This window comes from Neolamprologus multifasciatus, chromosome 12 (assembly GCF_963576455.1).
Source record: "Neolamprologus multifasciatus chromosome 12, fNeoMul1.2, whole genome shotgun sequence".
Classification (NCBI taxonomy): Eukaryota; Metazoa; Chordata; class Actinopteri; order Cichliformes; family Cichlidae; genus Neolamprologus; species Neolamprologus multifasciatus.
The window spans coordinates 6,121,816-6,144,422 of NC_140450.1; the positions used below are offsets into that span (position 1 = coordinate 6,121,816).

Consider the following 22,607-nt stretch of genomic DNA (forward strand, 5'->3'; position numbering starts at 1 on the left):
GTCACTTGAGTCCATCCCAGCTGTCATACGGTGAGGGAGGGTACACCCCGGAGAGATCACCAGTTCATCCCAGGGCAAGCTTCGTTCCAAATAGCCAACATTTGTCTGAGCACAAGTGCCTTTGTGCATTAAAGTTGTAACTTACATGAACTGTAGAATAATGATGTTTAATTAAGTTAATAAAGGAGAAACTCAGCATGGCAAATACACATAGAAAGGCTTAATGGGAGGCTAAACTTTAAAACTGAAATCATAATCCTAAAGATATTTGTCAAAAAAGTGAATTAACTGCATCATTTCTAAACCAGGTCAGCCACAGTCTGGAAAACCATTGGCTGGTCTGCTAGTACAGGGATTCTGGTCAATCAGAATTATGGATACTGGATCTGAATCCTGTCCACTCATTATTGTTTCTAAATGCAAACAAACTAAAAAAGACTAATTATCCCTCCATTCATTTCATCCACTTTTACAGGTTCCAGCAGTAGCAACAGTAGTCTAGGTAGATCTCCTCTCTGTGTTGACACAGACGGATTCTTGGCCCAGCCAAGAGACGGAATTTCTCTAACATGTCCCAGAGGTCTTCCTCACATGACGTAATAGTGAAACATCCAGGAAACATCGTAGTCAGATCACCTCAGCTTTCTCCTTCTGTAGAGGAGCAGTGACTCTGAATGGCTAAGTTCCCCACCCATCCCTAAAGGAGAGCCTAGAAAGCCTTCAGAGAAAACTCAGTTACACTCCTCTTTTCCTTTCGGTTAACACCCATGGCTTGAGATGAAAGTAGGAACATAAACTGACCAGAAAATAAACTCTCTCTATACACCATGACAGTGGCAGAATGTCTACATAATAGTTTTCAATCTGCTACACTCTCCTGTCTGTAACAAGACCTCTAGATATGTGAAATGTTACACTTGAAGGTAGGCAAAGGCATGAACATCCACCTGAGCTCAAGGGTTAGAATAAAATATTTACTGTTTGAGGCTCACCTTCATTGGATTCACTGGGTTCAGGGACCATTATACCAAAGTTATGCCATTCTACTATGCAAACCTAACTTACTGATCAAAACCCCTTGGAACATAAAAACTCACTTTTCCTGAAATATCCACTTTGACTTTCACGGCTTGCTTTCCGTTTGACCAACAACTCTGAACCAGATCAGGCCGTACACTAAACAGGAAGTGAGTCATTGTTTTGCGTCTGTGGCTGAACATCCTCGCAACTCTACTGTATATGTGATGTGTTTGGTTGACTTGGCTTGAGGAAGCAGTGTTTTTACTGTACATCCATAACGATTCTTCAGTAGATGTTTTTTATCCGGTGTTGCAACAGACTTTTCTCAACACGTGTAAAAACACAGATGGTGCAGCAGGTGCTGTGCAAAATACCGATCTGTTGGAGATAGAAGAAGCAACTTCATAGTTTACATGCTACGCTCTCTGCTTCTTTAGACCACATAGGTTAAACATGGTACAGGCCTTTCATCATTTTAATCTCTAAATGATTTGGAGAAGATTTTGGAGACAGTGCTGTGGTCAGATGAAACCAAAACTGAGTATTTGGGCATCAGCTCTACCTGCCGTGTTTGGAGGAAGAGAAATGCTGACTATGACCCAAAGAACACCATCCCCACAGTCAGGCACAGAGTTGGAGACATTATGATTGGGGCTTTTTATCTGCTAAGCGTATAGGAGGACTTTACCTCGGGTGATGGGCGAAGCTATGTATTGTAAAACCTTGGACGAGAAACTCCTTTCCTCAGCCAGAACACTGAAGATAGTTGGGTCTTCCAGAATGGCAATGACCCAAAACATGTCACCAAAGAAAGAAAAGACATGTTAAATAATTATCTCCACACTTTACAACTTTATAGAATTTTTAGATAAATGTTATTTAATCATTGCGTCAGCAGTGGCCTTTTGGACGACTCCAGAGTCAGAATTTGACACGGGTTTCTGTTCTGCCCTGATTACATCTTATGTGTTAATAAGAAAAATAAGTAGCTATGGGAACTGTATGGCTAATGCAGAGATGTGCCAAAAAAAAAAAAAAAAAAAAAAAGTGAAAAGGACAAGGACAAGAGAGAGTGATGGAACAAGAAGAGAAATATATATTTTATATTAATACACAGAAAAACTGAAAAACTACTTGGGTTCAAACACATTTGTTGTACTTATCGTTATCTGATGCTTTAGTTTTGGATGTTAATACAGGCACAAATCTGCTCTTTCAGATATTGTTGAGTCAAAATGGTGATTAAATGTACAGTTCTTCAGCTTGAGATTTATAAGCAGAAATCAGATCTGTATTACATTTAGTACCTACATTATATCAACACGCATGAACAAATATCTAACAATACCAGAGTTAATGTGCTGGTTTATTTTCACACAGACGTTTAAAAATGCCATTTGTTTCACACCTGAAATATTCTTACAGTGTCCTACAGATTCTCAGGGTCCTCCACCCCGTGCTTGTCATACTTGTCATATTACGATTTTTACCTGTGTGTTACAGAACTGTGTCAACATAGCAACCTCCAATATCAAACATCAACAGATCTTCCCCAGGTGCCTCCAGGCGATGGTAGCCCTAAGCTGGCGGAAGTAGCATGAAGTCATATAAAGTATAACATTATTGAAGCATATCATCAATAAGAATGAATAATCTCAACACTCTACTGTGTGTGCAACTGAAATGCATTGCGGCATATTAATCATTACAATAACAACGTACTGGGAAGGGTTTTCAGACACGACTCATTGTTGCTGTGATGTAACATGAAGCTGGAACTACTCATGACTCAGCAGTCTTCTGAAGGCTGGAGAGATAAAGCATGAAAAAAAGGGAAAGTGGGGAAAGCATTTTCTTTTCCCCCTTAAAGTCTGCAGAAATCACTCTGGACTGAATCTAAAATCTCAAACACCCTTTAGTCTCTAACGTATCTGCCCATTAACAGAATTTTAGATGCAGCTGCTGAATGATAAACGTGTGTTGCTCTAACTGTATCTGATTCTGCAGACACAAGAACATGAATGTGGCACCCATACTACTGGAAGCCTTACAAATGTAAGCACACTGTGCTTACAAGTCATGTTCTTCCACACCATACTGGGAAAAAGAATTCCTTTATGGTCTTTTGTCTCCTAATTCAGGCAATGACACTCTTAGCGCCTTAGCATCTATGAAGTTAAAACCAAAGCAGCCTTTGTGTTTTAAAGTGTATATGTGCTGATTTTACTTTTCCCCCTTTCACTTATCCCAGAATCTGGATCAGACTCAATATTTCTGCATTTGTCCTTGCAGCTAAAAAAGGAGATTTTCTACTGAGTGGTTGAATGCACTGCATCCCGTGAGTTTGTTATTCATATATAAAGTGCAATGTGATAGAGCCTTAAAAGGTTTGAAAAATGACTGACTTTGATGTAGTTTTCAAACTCGATGGGTGTAAATGGACTATGCAAATGATGCATATCTGCAGACTATGATCCTGTGCAGACTGTAAGATATTCAACATCTTGTAAACTACACATGCAACATGTGTTTAGAGAAATAAAAATACCCAATAAACAGCATTTAGTGTGCTTCAGTAAAAAGGCAGGAAACAGGAACTTCTTTTAGACAATTTTTTTATTAAAATTATTATTAAATAAATAGCAAATAATATAATAAATAACTAAATAAAACATATATACAACAACAACAACAGCAGTGTCAGTATCGTTTAACTGGCCTATAGTAGTGACAGTTTTCCTTGACAAAATTAAACATGTAAAACATTCACTTTGCCAGCAGGCCTATAATGCCGTTAGAGAAAAGTTCAAGTTTTTCTTAAAATCAAGTTTCAGTTCTTGTCAGTATTCACAGTTCCTTGATTCTTTCGAGTGTTGTCTCATTTCTTGCTAATAGTCCTGCTCGGCTTTGAGCGAGACTTGTTAGCCGGCGCATGGAGCTCCTTTCCCGGCTACACCGCGCAGGGCGCACCGCTCTTCTCCAAAAACTACTCAGGATCAGCTCCTACTCGGTTCGGGTTAGGACCCAGTAGCCCTGTCTGGGGCGGTTTACAGTGAAACCAGTCCTGATAGTTTTAGTTGTCGCTGCCCAGCCTGTGGTAGACCAGCAGTGCCACCATGCTTTTCCCGGCGCTCTGCTCGAAGGACCGGCTGGTGTCTGTCTCTTGGCCGGGCTGGGAGCAGGTGGGGTTCGGGATTATCTGCTCGTTGGATGATCCGCCGTCCTCACAGCTGCTCGGCGTGGCTGACATCAGTTCGGGTTTGGCGCACAGGTCGGAGAGCTGGCAAGCCTGCTCCTCCGCTGACTGGAAGGAGAAACCCTGGTAGTCGCCGATCGGGCTCTCGGTGTTTCCCAGCGCCGTCTCTGTGCAAGGATCTTCGGTGTAGATCTGCCACAGCACCACAAGGCACAGGATGACCAGCCAGCGCTTGGCCTGGCTTTTCTCTGGAGGAGGAAGGTGCATGCGGACTTTAGCGGGGTACATGACCCGGGTGCAGCGCTTCTTCGGCCGGATGGGCACGTAGGAGCGCACGGCGGTTGCCTGAGCCGGGACCCGCTCAAAGGTAAAAACCTCCGGCTCCCTGCTTCGGCTCGTCATCCTGCATGAGGCGAATCTCTCCCGCTCAACAGTCAGAGTCGTGCTGTTTGACCGTGTGTACATTTTCTCGTAGTTTTGAGTCGCTTTCTCTAGGATTTCTTTGTTTCGCTTGCTCGTAGTTTGCTGCAAGTCAGATATACTCCAGTCGCCAAGACCTCCAGATTTATACATTCGAAACCCAGGTTGTTCACTTTAACCACGCCTTTCTACACCGCAAGCCACTCCCTGTATTGCACAAGTGAGGAAAAAAAAAAACTTTTAAAATTTTTTTTATATGTCGTATGCGCCAAAGCTCTGACCGAGCAGGCTGCGGATGGAAGCTGAATCACCAGGGCTTGGTAGAATGACTACATTCTACATTCCCCACATTAAAAGACTATTCAGTATTTGAACCAATCAAATGAGCGAATTTAATCTTAATTGTATTTTAAATCACTTAAAATTATAATATGAATATAATGCTAAATATAAATGTTGATCATTTAATTTGTGGATTTTTAAAATATTGGTTTAATGATAAACCACTAAACTGTCATATATTGTTGTTAGATGTAAAATAAAAAGTTTTTTTTTCCCCCCAGAATTAAAACAAAAACCCCTATTTTCATCAACAAAGTCACACGTTTTTGGTTGTTGGACACTTTATAAAATTGAACCTTCACATGGTACTCACATGATATCCTGAAATCTTTGGGGAGAGCCCCAAGGTTTCAGTTTACTCTAAACACTTTACGCTCTACAGTATGTTGTCAGCAACATGTGACAGTTATGTTAGTGGAAACTTCCATCAAATAAACATGAGGATGTTATTCTTATTGAGCCCTCAAACTCGAACCGAGAAAGGGGAATGAATGGCTGAATGTGAAAATGTGAAAAATATTATTTTAATGTGTGCCATGTAGATTATGAAAAGGGGGGGAAACAGACTAACGGGGGGAAAAACAAATGCAACTTCCTTCCCACACCTTGAGTGACACACACACATTTCATGCCAAAGAGTGAAAACATATCCTGCTGTGATTAAAACTGTAATTTACGTAAACGTAAATGCCACTTCTCTAACCTCTACTTTGAAATAAAAATAAAAATGATTCATGTTCGGTCAGACACTTCTTTTTTTCCTTAGGAAATCCTCCATAATCCAAATTACATTGTTACAGCTAAATGACTTCTCCAAATGCTGACCTGGAAACAGTGAGGCTGACTACAGTAACTTTGCTGTGGCAGCTTATTTGCATGCAGAAGAACAAGGCTTCATACAAACTCAAAGAACAAATAACAACAAATAACAAAGATTTTGGCCTTTTGTTCTGTTCAGTTCCAGCTTAAATTTAAATTCAAGTGAAAGTTGAATATGACAGAAAGGAAAACCAGAGAGAGGCCACGAACTCCAGTTTGTGATCACTGTATTCACACATAACAATCACCAGTATGAGCAAAAATCATTGTCTGTTGCTTTGCGTAATGCTATGCCCAGCATGCACTTCACATGAACAAAAATCAATACAAACAAATACAAATATGTAGCCAAAGAGTCTGCCAGCACTGGACGGAGTACACAAACGTGAAATACAAAGGCCAGCATGCTTTTTTCTCTCTCTCTGCACACTAGTTACACAGCGTTGTGCACTCCCCAAACTGGCCGGCTGCTGGGAGTGCACATGGGCTTTTTTAGGCCAAGTCAAACGTCCACGATAGCCTTGTGCTTGTGCAGACACTCCAAGCTTATGTTGATGTCTTAATGTAGGCCTTGGTTTCCAGCAGACTACTGCAGGCGAACCAGGGAGAGTGATTAGCAAACACAAATCTGCTGTGTTAGGCTCATCTCGCTGGCATCCTTCTCTGAAGTAATCACACTACATCAGCTGTGTTCTGAACAAGCCCTGCTGCCACATGATCAAATCATCCTTTGGTCTTGTGTTTTCTTCATGTGTTTGAGAGAACAGAAAAATTGTCAAATCAAAACTAGGATCGGAGCATAAGACATGTTTGAAAACGTCACTCAGAAGTTTTATTCTACCCTGTGCTTCCCTAAAACAGATATTGACGGAGGGGAGTTTTGATGTGTTTTCCAACATGTGATTTTTGTCACCCTGAGCTGTGGGTCATTCTAAGTGGTGAAATTATGTTATGCTGTTAGAGTAGTCCACACTCTGAGAGATAGATCTAGTGTGTAACTTTGTAAAAACTGTGTTGTTGTTGTTGAGGCTGAGTTGTTCTGATTGCTGATTTGTGACTATATTTTGAGACTGTGAGAAATCTGGATATTAATACTACAAGCAGATATATTCTGTTTTTTCTTATGGCCAGTTCATTAGGTACTCATGCTCAATTGTTTGTTAATGCAAATATCTAATCAGCCAATCACATTTACCACATAGACATGGTGAAGACAACCTGCTGAACTGCTTGTCTACTGGAGTTATCACATACAACCATATCTTCGGTTTACAGAAAAAGGCTCATAAAAGAGAAAATATACAGTTTGTGGGAGGAAATGGTCAGAGGAGAATGGCCAGACTGCTTCCACCTCATAAGAGGCAGCATTAATTGAAATTGTATCCAATTCAGGATCAAAGGGAGGCTGGAGCTTATCCCAGCTGCCATAGGGTGAGAGCGAGGGTACACAAGATCACCAGTCTGTCCCAGAGCTGACACAGAGTGACAGGCAACCATTCATATCCACATTCACACCTATAGGCAGTTTAGGATAACCAGTTAACCTAACCCTGCTGACGGCATGTCTTTCAACTGTGGGAGGAAGCCAGAGTATCAGATAACCCACGCAAACATGGGGAGAACATGCAAACTCCACTATTGCCACTTCCTGTGAGGCAACAGTGCAAACCACCAGTGCCACTGACATAACAATTTGCACAATATTGCTAAAATTAGCAACACCCTGAAAAATCTTCTTTTGTTCCAAAACACTGCAGTGAGAGTACTATCTGGATGTAGAAAGCTTATTTCTACTACGTTAGTTTCTCTTCATTGGTTCCCTGTTAAATTCAGAATTACACTTAAAATCCTTCTCCTCACATACAGTACAGAGATCATCATATCATATCATAGGACCTTTTCATCCTAACAGAGCACTTTCCTCTCAGACTGCAGGTTGATTTGTGTTGAATGGGAGGCAGACACCCTTTACGATTAAGCTTAAAACTTTCCTTTTTAATGAAAGCATAGGGTTAGAGTTGGATCCCCTGCTGGAGGCTTTGCATTTCTTCTTCAATGATTTCTTTTCGCCCCTTCCTGAGCCTGGTTCTGCTGAGTATTTCGTTTCCCCTGTTGCCAAGTGCTTGCTTATAGGGGGTCATCTCATCGCTGGGGGTTCCTTCTAACATTGTAAGGTCTTTAACTGACATTGTGAAGTGTTATGATGCGACTATAGTTGTGAATTGGCATTAGATAAATAGAATTGAAATGGAACTGAGTAAAATCTCTTATACAGCTGAGGTATGCAGAAGACAATCTCTGAATGCACAACACGTTGAACCTTGAAGCAGTTGGGTACAGCAGCAGAAGACCACGCTCCTGTTAGCTAAGAACAGGAAACTGAGGCTGCAGTTTGAATGAAGCCTCAGTTTCCAAAACTCAGGATTCAGCCTACCTTGTACCAACAGTTCACGCTGCTTGGCGGTGCAACGTGTGGAGCCCTTAGTATCAGTTAAGCATTGTTTAAATACCGCAGCCTATTGTTGACCATGTCCACCTCTTTAATATCACAGTGAACCCATATTCAGGTGGCTGATTTCAGCAGGATAACATGCTATGACAGGAAGCTCAAATCATGTATAACTAGTTCCTTGAACATGACAAAGAGTTCACTCTACTCAAATACATTCTACACAGTAATCAGATCTCAATCCATTAGAACAACTTTGGAATATAGAGCAACGGGATATTTGCATGATGAAGATAAATCTGCAGCAACTATGTGAAGCAGTCTTATCAATATGGACCAAAATCTTTGAGGCAGCAGATTATGATCTATGTCACAAAGAGTTAAGGTAGTTCTAAAGGCAAAAGGCAACCAACCCGGTACTAATAAGTCATCCAAATCAGCTTCATTTGCTCATTTCATTCAGGGTTTTTCAAGAAAGTCAAAAAAAATAATAAAATAAATAAACTTGGTTTTTGAGTCAAAGTGTAATGTATAAAACTGTCTTAAATGGTCAATAGAAACTGTAAAAAAAATCAAATCAAATATTTTTTTCTGCTTTCGTCTACATGCATAACTCATGCCTTTTCAAATGAAAACTTTGTATATTTACGGCCTTTGTAAAGTCAGCAGTTCTCTGGAAGTGGATTGCATCAACCTGCAGTTTCACTGTACACTGCCAGATTATCTTTTAGCATAGCTGCCCAGCCCAGTAGGGAATTCCACTTTCTTTCACAATCTAATCCATATTCAGCTTCGCAAAAAGTAAGGGTTTATAAAATTCAAATGTGAGCTGTTTATTTTCTGTTTGTAGTTTCAGATTTGGCTCCTTCTATTTGAAACCTGCAACAAAATCTTTCCTACACTCTGGTTGAGTCTCAGTATTTTAATTTTAAAACTCCTGTAATTCCTGTCCACTGTTACAGAGGTTAGATGCTGATTTGTGCACAGACTGGGGGATTTAACATTAATCACCATGTTTTATTAATAAATTAAGGGAGAGTTTATATTTATAAGGCGTCAGCTTAGCTCTAATGCAGCCTGGAAAATGTATTTCGACCTCAAGGCTAAATCTGTTCTTCTGTTTTCAGGTTTTTCACCAGACTTTTCAACCTACCTGCAGATTAACCACCGATCTTGGCTGATGAAGGGCTTCAGCATGTTTGGAAACTGGACGCTTCAAACAAAGGGTATGTTCAACCACTAAAATGCTGCCAACTATGTCATAGGATGATTAGCCTGATGTGTTCAATCAATGAAACACCATTAACAGTTGTGCTTCAGCATAAAAAACAAAAAAAAAACAAACCTTGCTCATCGACTTCCACAGAACAGTTTTAGATGAGCTTTAGGTATTCAGAACATCTACCATATAAACACTTGGCATTCACAGCATAGCTTTACAGTTTCCAATCCATTTCTTGTCGAAAGTGTTTAATGAGGCTTTGTTCACGGCTCTGTGCAGGCCAGCTTTTCTACACAAAACCTAAAGTAGCTTGAAAGACTAAGGGGGGAATTGTTCTTACTAACTGGCACTATCAAAATGATGCCAAATTAGCAATTAGCAACGCTTGCTTACAATTTTAACTTTGAAACGTAATAAAACATATCACAGTGGAAGAGGCTATAATCGTGTGTGTATAGACCTGACCGGGTTAGGAATTTGAGGACAGAGTGCAGCTTTCTAAGCAAATAGTGGTAAATAGGTCATGAGCAGTAGCAGATTTTTACACCAATGCAACCAGTGCCACTGGGCTTGGAACCAACAGGGGTGTACAGTAACAAGACAGTGAAAGCTGAGCTGAAAGTCAACAATAACAGGTAAGAAAGTCAAAACGAGATGGAATCAAAGTGCCTTGCTATTTTGACTTTTCTCTTCTTTTTTCTTCTTACAGGTGCAGCTGGGATTTCAAACCACAATGTTTAGTAGAAAACCTAAAAAAGTGTGTCTGAGGTACTTCAAAGCACATGCATTCATTTAGGTACTTCACATCTAGGTCATTTCACTCAGGGAAGTTGAGGTTGACGATTCAAGGAGACAATCTCTTTGATAATAATCATTGTTTGAAGGTTTCTTATTGTTTACAGCTAAATCGCCAACCATTTACAGGGAAAAAGAAATCTCTTCCTCCACCTACTCCCACGTACAGTTGGCAAAGGACTGAGAGAGATGACTTCAGCCTTTGTTTCACACGGCTGGTTTGTGATATAATCCAGAGATTATCTTTTTCGAAAGAAACTAGATCATGAGGTTTACGTGCATTTTTCCCAGGATTTGACATTGCCTCAAAAATGAGGAAGAAACAAACTGACAACATAATGAAATGAATAACAAGAAGTATTGTGCAACTTTATTCCCATCTGTGTGTATTGTTTGAGCAGTTTTGGATATAGTTTTAGTATGACATTAGCAAACATCCATGGAGGATGTGCAAAAATACTTTAAATGGTGCAGATTTCTTTGCAGATTTCATTTTTATCTTCCTCGTTTCCATCAATTTCTCCAGTCCAGAATCACAATAGGTATATTATTTCTTCTACTGCATAAGGAAGTAGTAGGTTAAGGCTGTGACACAGTTTGTGCCCCATGTTGGCGTTTTGCTTTTATACTTTTTATTTTTATTCACTCTTTGGGTAGATGTAGAAAGTTTTTCAACCTTTTCCTGTTTTAAGATGCCCACTAACAATGCAAAAACTTACAAAAAGGTTGCTAAAGTATTACTCAAATGAGTCCTGCACAATTGTCCCTAACAAGGAACACAAAAAAGCTTTGTGTTTCTAACCTAACCCTTCTTGACTGTAACTGTAACTCTGGTTTTTCAGAATCACCCATTTTAATTAAATAACACTGGACAAAACTAGATTTTTTTGTAAAAAAATAGGAAGAAGAATTTGATTTATTTTCTGTCTCTGCTTTTAAATAAGCCAGAATACTAATTTTAAATGCCAAATCAAAATTTTCAAGGCCAGGGCATCGATACCACCAAAAATAAACTAAACCAACTATAAAGCACCTAAACTTGTTTCTTTACTGAAAAGTGTTTAGATCTATTTTGACTTATTTTGTCTTTAATTTAACAGACGTGAACATTGCAGATTTGTGTAATCATCTTCAGTATAACGTGAACAGTCAGACCACAGTATGATTATGATTAGGTTAGCTCTGCTTTTCACAATCTGACATCGTAGTGATTTTTTCCTTGTTTTTTTAAAATGGATTTTTTTGATGTTGTGTAACCTGCACCTGCAAAGGAAGCCAATGGTGCCCTGTTACTTTGGCTATATCACTCATTGGTTTTATCTTATTTGAATTTGTCTGGCAGCCAAGATGCCTGTCCTGTGTTGTAGATAAAACAAAAGCAATGGAAAAACTTGTTATCATGTCTGCTCCCAAGCACACTAGGATCACCTTTAAGCACCTGAAGATTGCACAACAAAAAAGGCCTCAGCAAGAGGACTTTGTTTGTTGTACTTACAGTAGGATGCAAAAGTTTGGGCAACCTTGTTAATAGTTATTATTTTCCTGTATAAATTGTTGGTTGTTACAATAAAAAATGTCAGTTAAATATATCATATAGGAGACACACACAGTGATATTTGAGAAGTGAAATGAAGTTTATTGGATTTACAGAAAGTGTGCAATAATCGTTTAAACAAAATCAGGCAGGTGCATAAATTTGGGCACTGTTGTCATTTTATTGATTCCAAAACCTTTAGAACTAATTATTGGACCTAAAATTGGCTTGGTAAGCTCAGTGACCCCTGACCTACATACACAGGTGAATCCAATAATGAGAAAGAGTATTTAAGGGGGTCAATTGTAAGTTTCCCTCCTCTTTTAATTTTCTCCGAAGAGTAGCAACATGGGGGTCTCAAAACAACTCTCAAATGACCTGAAGACAAAGATTGTTCACCATCATGGTTTAGGGGAAGGATACAGAAAGCTCAGAGATTTAAGCTGTCTGTTTCCACAGTTAGGAACATATTGAGAAAATGAAAGACCACAGGCTCAGTTCAAGTTGAGGCTCAAAGTGGCAGAGCAAGAAAAATCTCGGATACACAGAAGCGACGAATGGTGAGAACAGTCAGAGTCAACCCACAGACCAGCACCAAAGACCTACAACATCATCTTGCAGCAGATGGAGTCACTGTGCATCGTGCATCCATTCGGCGCACTTTACACAAGGAGATGCTGTATGCGAGAGTGACGCAGAGGAAGCCTTTTCTCTGCCCACAGCACAAACAGAGCCGCTTGAGGTTTGCTAAAGCAATTTTGGACAAGCCAGCTTCATTCTGGAATAAGGTGCTGTGGACTGATGAAACTAAAACTGAGTTATTTGGACATAACAAGGGGTGTTATGCATGAAGGAAAAAGAACACAGCATTCCAAGAAAAACACCTGCTACCTACAGTAAAATATGGTGGTGGTTCCATCATGCTGTGGGGCTGTGTGGCCAGTGCAGGGACTGGGAATCTTGTCAAAGTTGAGGGACTCATGGATTCCACTCAGTATCAGCAGATTCTGGAGACCAATGTCCAGGAATCAGTGACAAAGCTGAAGCTGCGCCGGGGCTGGATCTTTCAACAAGACAACGACCTGAAAAACTGCTCAAAATCCACAAAGGCTTTCATGCAGAGGAACCTGAATGAACTAGAGATGTTTTGTAAAGAGGAATGGTCCAAAATACCTTCAACCATAATCCAGACTCTCATTGGAAGCTACAGGAAGCGTTTAGAGGCTGTAATTTCTGCAAAATGTGGATCTACTAAATATTGATTTCCTTTCTTTTTTTGTGGTGCCCAAATTTATGCACCTGCCTGATTTTGTTTAAACAATTATTGCACACTTTCTGTAAATCCAATAAACTTCATTTCACTTCTCAAATATCACTGTGTGTGTCTCCTATATGATATATTTAACTGACAATTGTTATTGTAACAACCAACAATTTATACAGGAAAATAATAACTATTAACAAGGTTGCCCAAACTTTTGCATCCCACTGTATATATGTACATATATATATATACCTGCAATCTGTTGAACATGAGAAAGATTTAATCTAAAGTGGCTCATTTTTTGTGCCTAATTTCTACACAAGGTGAAGAAATCATGGTGGCTGCATCAGTGACAGACCTGACTGACTCTGCATGTCTGAACAATAGTATGGACACAGGCAACAGCTACTGGATCTGTAGGATCTGTAGCTGGATCCCCCACAAAACAGATACTTTAAACACTCGATGGCATGATAAAGCCAATGACCACAGAGGTAATCCCAGCCCAAGTGACCATCGCTGACGGGGTGCCAGTGTAAATGCGAATGTTGTTTCTGGCTGATGGTCACACAGAGCCAAGAATGTACCGTATACTGACTTGTGTCAGCATAACCGCCAGTGTGGCAAAGACGATAATTCCCAAGCTGTGATAGACAAAGAGAGGATGATGATCATGGTGATGCATAGACTGTCTGAAGCAAGAGACTGTTTAACAATAATCATGCTGTGGTCTAAACTTTTACTGTGTATGATGCTGAAGATCCTTTGGCCTTTTAGCTCATTTAGAATTATTACAGAATTAATTTAGCATTGGACATTTTGTAACATTCACAATGGCAACTGCACAGGCGTCATGGATAATGGCCTGTTTATGCAAAGTAGGTTGATTCTGTTCATCTACATGTAACATTTTTAATGGGAAAAACATTTCACCACTCATCTAAGTGACTTCTTAGATACAAAGCACTTCAATAATTTGCCAAAAGAAATCAAATAAAAAGTAAAAAAAACCAAACAAACACAATGAATATGACTATCAGGTTTCAGCATCGGCTCCGAGTATGTCAGGACTAAAGGACATTTCTGGCTCTCTTTTAAGATATTAACTAGCTTGCCATAGCAGGCCAATCGTTGGGTCTCTAACTAATCTAACATGTCTAGGACAAACTTTAACCCTAATGTTTATTGGAAGTTAAAATAAGTGGTGAAAGTGAGAAGATTTTAGCAGCTAACCAGACCAAACAGGGAATGCAAAAGATACGTTTTTACAGTTAATCATCTAGGTCAAAATTAATATTTGATTGTGCCAGCACTTCTCTACTGTGTCCTAATGTAGACCATCACACTTTTAACTGATTTAATTATGTTGTTCAAAAAAGGTTTACATGAGACATTTTTAGAAAAGATGCCACTAAAGATTTAAATCTGGGTTAGAAACTTATGATAGATCCTGAAATATTCTTTATGAACCATCTCACTCTTCTTTTATTTAAAAGGGAAACAGACTGCTATTTCATTTTTTATGTTTTTATGGGTTTACTCCACTATATTAAGCCCATTTGCTTTAATAGATGTACCTTGTCTTGCCTCGTCTTGCATACTGGCATTTTTTATTCCTGCATTGGCAAACTGTGTGGGCAGGAAACTATTTGCACCAACACTCCCAACAACTTGATTATAGCTTCCATTCATTACTGCCTGCACTTTCCACGTGCAGTATCAGTATACACGTGGCTGAAGCCAATTAATCATCACAGATTCCCATCAGTATTACCTTGAAGTGGCTGTAACTTCCTCTTCGAAACTGAAAAATGCCTGGATTGTCTTCACAGTATTCCTTTCATTGCAATTATGCAGTCATCACCCACATGAAACAAAGCACGACTAAAAGTAATGTGAGAGTTGTTCAACTGTCAGCGAAATTGACAGTTGCACAACTCAGACATTTAGGGTGGTTGGCAATATGAGTTGTAAACGCCTTCATATTTAGGGTCAAGACATCTTGGAAACACAAAATATTTGAAGGTACTTTATGAATTCATGCAGGAACTGCTAAATGACACGGATAATGATATGGATTTCGATTGCGATATTTTCATAATTCAGCGCTCAAACATGCTGTCACATTTTCTCACGGTTTCAGTCTCAGCAGACGTCTAAAACTTGTTCTGTACACTTCCTGCATGTTTCAAATACGTTTGATTCCTTTGCTTTTGTTCAACTATGATCTTTGGTTGGAAAAAATCAAAAGAACTTTATGCATCTTAGGCATCAAAAGCATTAGAAGCATCTGAAGCATTGATCTATCAGAAACTGAGAACACCATTAGTATTACGTCACACCGACATATTTGTACTTACTGCAACCTAAACCTGATTCTGCACTTTCATTTTCCAGTCAGTCCCAAAACATTTGACTATACTGGGATTAATTTATAAGAGGAGCCTGTGCAAGAACTTACTGTTTTACCCATGTCTTTGTGATTTAATGTAATTGACTGAAGGTGTATAAATATCTTTGGGAGTACAGATATCCACTTATAATTAAATTCTACTGTAGGGTGTACCTTGATTTTGCGCAATCGATTGAATTAGCAAGAGCCAATAGACAACTGATGAACCTGTGTCCTTATTGCAAAATGCCTGAAACACAAAGGAAAACACTCAGACAAGCAGTGGGAACCTTGACCGAATGTCTGAGTGAATAGACGATAACATGGCTGAGAGATGTGTCACAACAAGTTTCACCTTTTTCATCAGCAGGGTGTGAGATTCCTAAACACATTCATGCTGTCAGAATCTTCTGGACCAGTCTTTCCAAATACAGCATGCGATGAGGCAAGCCACTGGTCGTCTGATGAACTGTTCACTAACAGCAAAAATGACTGAAATTAGACCTCATACAGAAATATCTTGGTGGCCAGTGGGCTGGTCCGGCTCTCTGCCCCATACTCAGTGTTCTGTGTCTGTGGGTTGGTGGGTTTATCCACAGAGGCATATTATGTTTAAGAGACATGCAGATCTTGAGGAGTTTGAAATTGTAGACTGAGGCACAGTTTGAGAAACAGTGTTTATTTCAGAAAACTCAGGTATTATGTCAGAGAAAATCCTGAAAAACTGTGAACCTGAGCACCCAAAGAGCCACTTTTATGTAGTTAGAATGGAAAAGTAAGATTAAAGTAACATCAGATTTGTTTAATAGGTACTACATGCAAGATCTGATCAAAAGTCTCCTGGACTCAACCCATACGACTCAACATTATTTCAATTTTGGCTGATCTCCCCTTCAAGGTCGTCTTCGTGTGCACCGCTGAGCAGATCCCTCCATGGCTGCTGTTGTTTGTATCCTCCTTGAAAGTCCTGTTATTACCGCTTTTCTTTTAGCTGTGATCTTTACATTGGGTGTTAGCATTGTTTAGTGCTAAAAACCAGGATTATGAACTTCAGATTGATCCTCTAGGATGCAACTGGAGTCCACTTGGAGTTTTGGTGTAACATCACTGAAGTGAGAACATCTAGCTGAAGCAGCCTGAAACCCTGTGCCGCTAACAAGAGTTCCCTTTCCTCCATTTCCAAAGCATGAAATTGAAGTTGAAGGATACACTCGATGACACAGTTACATTTCAGAGTCATAAAGAGCAGGACTTCTATGCTATCTGCTATATGCTTGTTCTGCTGTACTGTGGGTTGTTTTTAGTCAGGTGTGATGTCATTTCCTGTCTTTTCAGTAAATTATGGTTTCCTCTGTGACTCTTTTTGAATACAGTGTCAAATAATCAAATGAACTGAAACATCAAGAACATCCTGCTCAAGAAATGTATGATTAAAAATGATGAATGGTTGCTTACTTTTTGTTTTTTAAAGCGAATATATTATCTCTAAATCAATCTTTCTCTATTCTTTCTCTGCGTCAGTATACAAGGCTAGTCACCAGTGTGATCAGTGATAAATAAATACAAACATACAGAAGTTCCTTTTTTCGCAGTAAAAGTAAACTCATTCATCTTGACTTCTTAAGCCAAAGTTGTGTAACAATTGTGTACGTGCAGTTTCATCACTGACACCAACTCAGATTCTCAAGAACCGAATGATTCATAGAGCATCTAGAATTGATGGATGGATGAAAGGGAGAGCAAATGCTCAGACACACAGCTTTTAAATACTCCAGGAAATCTATCCAGATCTAGGTGATCAATTACACTGAATAACTTTGTGTACCAGGAACCCGAAAAGGCAACAAAGACAAACTGGCAGAAACATGCAGCATTTCCAGCAAACGCATAGCCCACAGCTAAATCTCATCCACCTGTGGATGCTTCACTCTGTCTTGTTGCATTTGCAAGCCACACAAAATGTCTGCAAGGGTGTCATCTGCCCTGAGCTGTACTTTAAAGTGGACATGAAACACATTGGAGCCCTCAAGCACATCCAAACAGTTACAATATAACAAGTTAATACATGCACATCACATTGCAAACATACCTACTTACATTCTTATCGCTTACTTAGCTTCTTACAGATGCATGATAGGAAATTCTTACTTCTATCAGCGGGTCTGCAGCAAAAACAAATTAATATCTGCAACAATCAGGAGCCCCCAGTGCCTTGTTTTTTTGTAAACTTTATTTCCTCATGTCTAGTTAAAGATTCTGATCTCACTAAGAGGAGTATCACAATGACAAACCACCAGATTACTGCCTGGTGCTTTCCATCTCTTAAAGCGTGACTGTTCCTGCGCCTTACATGGCAGCTCCTTTTGTACGCGTTTTCTTATATTACGAGGTAAAAAAAACAAAAACACAATTTTACTTTGTTTCTGACAACAAATAATGCTCAATCTGTTAGTTCAACAGACTGCTGTAAATTTGCATAAAAATGCGCATGTCATTATTTTTAGTTAAATGTAATTCAACAATCATGTGAAGAGGTTTTATATTACAAGGCAAACATGATCAAACACTTGGATAGAACAACTGTCTTTCAACAGTCAGTGACCTCCACCAGAGCCTGGCTTAGTGAGGAGGCACATCTGCTGAGACCAGGTGAGCAAAAGGCGAAGAGAAAAAAAGAGGAACATAGAGACCCTGGTCTTTCCTTGTAAGCAGACAAACAGGACAAACTGCCTGCAAGCTGAAAAAGCTAGATGACATACAAATAAGAAAAAGGCACAAAAACACCTGGGTTTTCCTAAGCTCAGCAGAGTCCTGTGCAGCTGTTTACACGGCATTGCAATCACAGAGCTAACAGAGACGTATCGTGTTTTGTGCTAAATTGCTAACGTATGAAAGTTAAACCTCAACGATGGCTGACTAAAAACTTGAAAATGTGTTTTAAAGATCATTTCATTGTCTGCTCAGACTATGGCTGTATCCCAATTCAGAGTCTGCAGCCTTAAAGTACGCAGCCTCAACGATCCTCAAGGGCCGCGTACTTAAAGACCGCTAAGGCCGGAAGTGCGAGGCTTGTGAAATGGGACGGTCTAGCCTCCGTTGCGCTGCCCAGGTTGCCTAGCAACCATGATACTAACAGCTGGAAACGTTTCATACAGCTTTGTTTGACAGAAATGAAGGAGAAAATCTTTTGTTCATTTGTTTGTTTGTTTCTACATGAGCTTTGATCATTCTCTGATTAAGCTCAGCTATTGAACGGCGTATATTTTAAAGTAAAGGCTTTAAAACCAAGTTAGTACAAACGTCACTAATGTCACATAACTTTGCCGACATGTGGCCAACAGTAATGTTTTAATGTTCTTCGTTATTAAACATTTGCACATAAATAAGTGACATAATATTCAGTACTTAGTTTACTAAGTTACTCTTCGGGCGCCCCTCATCAGCCGTTTTTTTCGGCAAAATTATCCACACCCACCACCGTGCTATGCATTCTGGGATATGTTGGGCCACGAAGTCTACACCGCCGTCCTTAAAATTCAGGGAAATGAAGGACGCATTTGAGGGCCGCATTTCGAGCAGCCTTCGAATTGGGACAGCCTGTGATGTAATCGGCCTTAAAATGCGGCCTTTAAGGCTGCAGACCCTGAATTGGGATACAGCTCATGTGAGGTTGTGGAAAACCAGACTCGGATTAAATTTAATGAACTTGAATGCTTTGAAGACAAAATCCCACAAAAGTTCCCGTCTTCACTCAGGTCACTGAAGAAGCGATTACTTTATTCTATTTTTTTTATTACATTTGGTAGCCATCTATGCAGTAAATGGGGTTTTGATCATTTTAGAAAGAGGTGAAAAAGTCAGAAATATTTTTTCTCCGTAAGCTTCCTTTGACTCAGTAATGTAATGTCTTTTCCACCCTGACAGTAACACTGCTGTGCAAAACCTCCCACCTACTATTCAAATCGTCTGCTGCTCATGTTTTATTTCCGACTGAGATGACCACACAGCTCTGTCTGCTGTCTGAACTCTTTGGCGGTGTTTACATATTTCCACTTTTACTGTAAAATATGACCCAGCGAAGAACAAAAGCTTTTTCTTCTTTAAACAGTTTTGTTTGCAGTGTCGACCACATGTTTCTTTTAATGTCTGCTCGTGCTTTCTCATTGTGTTTTCTTTGTTTCTGACCCTTTAAACCAGGAATCGTGGTCACTCTGCACACACATCACATTATCCGTCATTTTCTCCAATCACATATCCGTCAGACTGACCATGTGGGTCACTGTGATGCAGTAATTCCGATCAAAGACGCTTCTAATTGACACTGCTCCCCCCCGTTACTGGCGTGCTGCCATGTGAACTGGCCTACGTGCCGGACCGAGCAGCGTCCAGGCGACAGCCGGCTGCAGGGGGAGGAAGGGGTGCATTAGCACACAACCCCTTTTTACTGTAGCTCTAACAACAAAACGAATTCAACGGATAAATCCAGTATATTTCAGCCTAGGCTGTTTCCCATGAATGGGTCTATTGTGACTACTGTACTGCTGACTTTGCAATCGTCACCTCCTGTCTAGAAATTTTGGGGATTCCAGCAACAGGGCATCCTCCAGTTACCGACACTGCTTCTGTCATCACTTTTGTCTGCTTAATCCCATAAATCCATCTTTTCAGGGCAGCATCGTAGCACGAAGTAAAAATATTTGATCTTTCTTGAACAACTCACTCAAGTATGCTCATCTTCTTTCTGAGGATTTGTGTATTGCAAGTTTGCTACGAAATTTAAATCTGTGAAGCGAGACATAAATTGCAAGAGAATGCATTTAGTGAAAAGCGTGCACACTGATGATAAACTTTATGAAAAAACACTTTAAAATGTATTATTGGTAATAGTATGAAACAATCTCTCTGTTCCTTAAAGTGTTACGTTTGGACTGTTTTAAAGCCAAAAAGGAAGCATCAAATCTTTTTTGTGTGTTTGTTTGTTTGTTTGCTTTTTTCTCTTGATCTGATTGGATGAGCACGTGTGAGAGGGAAGAAAGACTGGGGCCGGGGGGGCCTCAGCGAGCTCTGAGTAACCTGCTCTCCGAGTAACCATCATTAACACAAATACCCAGACTCATCATAGCTAGAAAAACGATGATGCTGCTGTGTCACTCATCCCCCCCCCCCCCCCCCCTTTTCCTGTAACTGCTGGACTAACATCAGCACCTGGAAACTTTCAGAGGTGTCTACACTTAGGCAGAAGTTTGATCATACACAGTGACAAAAAGATTCCTTCTAGGAAAATGTAGCTAAATGTAGATGAATTTCTCACTGTCAGGAAACAAAGACAGTTCAGAAGAAATTATGACTGTAGTCGTTTTAAAATAGAGTTACTGACATCCTTGAAGAGATATAATATTATTTTGTAGTTGTATGAACAATCTTTCAGTTCTCCACAGCAGCTACCTGACTTTCCAGGAAAAACTGTACAAAGCTTTTCTTTTTTTTTTTTTTTTTTTTTTTTTTTTTTTCCGCCTGTCCCATTTGGTTCTTTAGCCGTCAGAATTGTTGTCTGAAGACCAACAAGGATACCCAATGGATTTATTTTGCCAAATGGATCATCATGGCATTGCCGTATTGGTCCATTTGATCGACCTTTGTTTTTATTATTTATTTTATTTTCAGTTGTTACAGACGGGACAGACATGAGTGAGGGATAGGAAAGGGAGAAAGAAAGAGGAAGGAAAAGAAAAACAGAAGGGGAGAGGGACAGTGAGAAAGGGGGGAAGAAAAAACATCTCCGGGATCACCTGTTGAGAGAAAAAGAATAGAAAACAAGCAAAAAAAAAAACAAAACAATGCAACATACTATACACAACACCATCGCATTAATCTAGCTAAGTGTAAACAGCAGTAAATACTAAATATTGAATGTTGTTGTGCAGCACGCAGGACAGACAGCGCACAATGTGCTTTGAAGTAGCAGCCAAGAAAGGTGTGATTTAAGTCTACGAACAGTGAACACCCGTGTGCACACCTGTGTGGATCGGCGCGCTTGTATTCAAATGGTTTCCCCATGTAATGGTCTGCTAGAGGATGTAGAGAGCCATAGCCCCGTCCCCCAGGGCATGAAGCAGGCATGGAGGAGATCCAGGCCCCAGACATCCAGAGGCCCCAGAGTGCATGTACAAAGCTTTTCAATAGTATAGCAGCTGTATATATATATGTATGTATGTACATATATATAGATAGATAGTAGGGGTGCAACGATACACAAAATTCACGGTTCAGTTCGGTTCGATACTTTGGTGTCACGGTTCGATGTTTTTTCGATACAAAAAAAATGTTCATGCCTTTTTAATTTGCCATTTATTAAAATTATAAATATATATTTTAACTCAAAAGTACAGTTTTTAAGTTTAATGTTGCTGAAACAACAAAGTAATAAAAAAATAAATATATCTGATTGAGAAATCACTCATCTTTGGAAAAGAGAGTTTATTACAGAGAAATGTCTCTTTCCAAAATAAAAGCTATACTATACGCTTCTTCTGGGCTATATTCTCAGCAGCATATTAAACATATCAGGTCCCCATAAGGAGAATCATGTGCTAACGGCTGTCTAAATGACTCGGGTAAAGTTTGTAGCATGCGTGCTTGTTGTTTTTGTCTGCTTCCGCTTGTCTTTGCACTAGGATGATGTCGGAGTAAATGTGCAGTCATATTCGTTGTGTTCCCACTAGTGCTGTCAGCGTTAATCTCGTTGAAATGACGTTAACGCCACAACACGGCAAATCTCCGTTAACGAGCTACCGCGGATCGCCCTGTGCGTGGGGCTGGACGGCAACACGTTGAAGAGCTAACTGCGCTAACACACTAGTTCCCACCCATGTAATTGAGCATTGCTGGCACATCCAACATACTGTTTTACTTTTGTCAATGACGCGCTTACCTTCAGGGTCATACTTCACATGAAAACCAAAATAGTTCCAAATGCCAGATCTGAATGAGGGTGGGGGAGGTTCAATTTGCCATGTAGCTTCTGTCTCGCTAGCTTGCCCTGCGCTCAGTGAATCTGCGTTTGACTACTCCGCCTAGGCTGCACTGTCGAGCACAGATCCACTGAGCGCTCAACACAGACAGCATCGTCAGAAGGAAAGTTGATAAAATAAATT

At 39.9% G+C, this 22,607-nt stretch overlaps 1 protein-coding gene and 1 long non-coding RNA gene across 2 annotated transcripts; both read right to left on the reverse strand.

Moving 5' to 3' along the window:
• Window positions 1–3,618: 3,618 nt before the first annotated feature.
• Window positions 3,619–4,852, reverse strand: ier3 (immediate early response 3). The gene has a single exon (XM_085180371.1). It carries the CDS (start codon window positions 4,787–4,789, stop codon window positions 4,094–4,096), a length of 696 nt encoding a protein of 231 aa, XP_085036497.1. The 5' UTR covers window positions 4,790–4,852; the 3' UTR covers window positions 3,619–4,093.
• A 3,996-nt stretch (window positions 4,853–8,848) lies between these two features.
• LOC146506275 (uncharacterized) lies at window positions 8,849–20,926 on the reverse strand. Its single transcript, XR_014877216.1, has 2 exons — window positions 12,221–20,926; window positions 8,849–12,175 (listed from the first exon to the last, which is right to left on the reverse strand). It is a non-coding gene; the product is annotated as an uncharacterized LOC146506275 (long non-coding RNA).
• Between the last annotated feature and the right edge of the window lie 1,681 nt (window positions 20,927–22,607).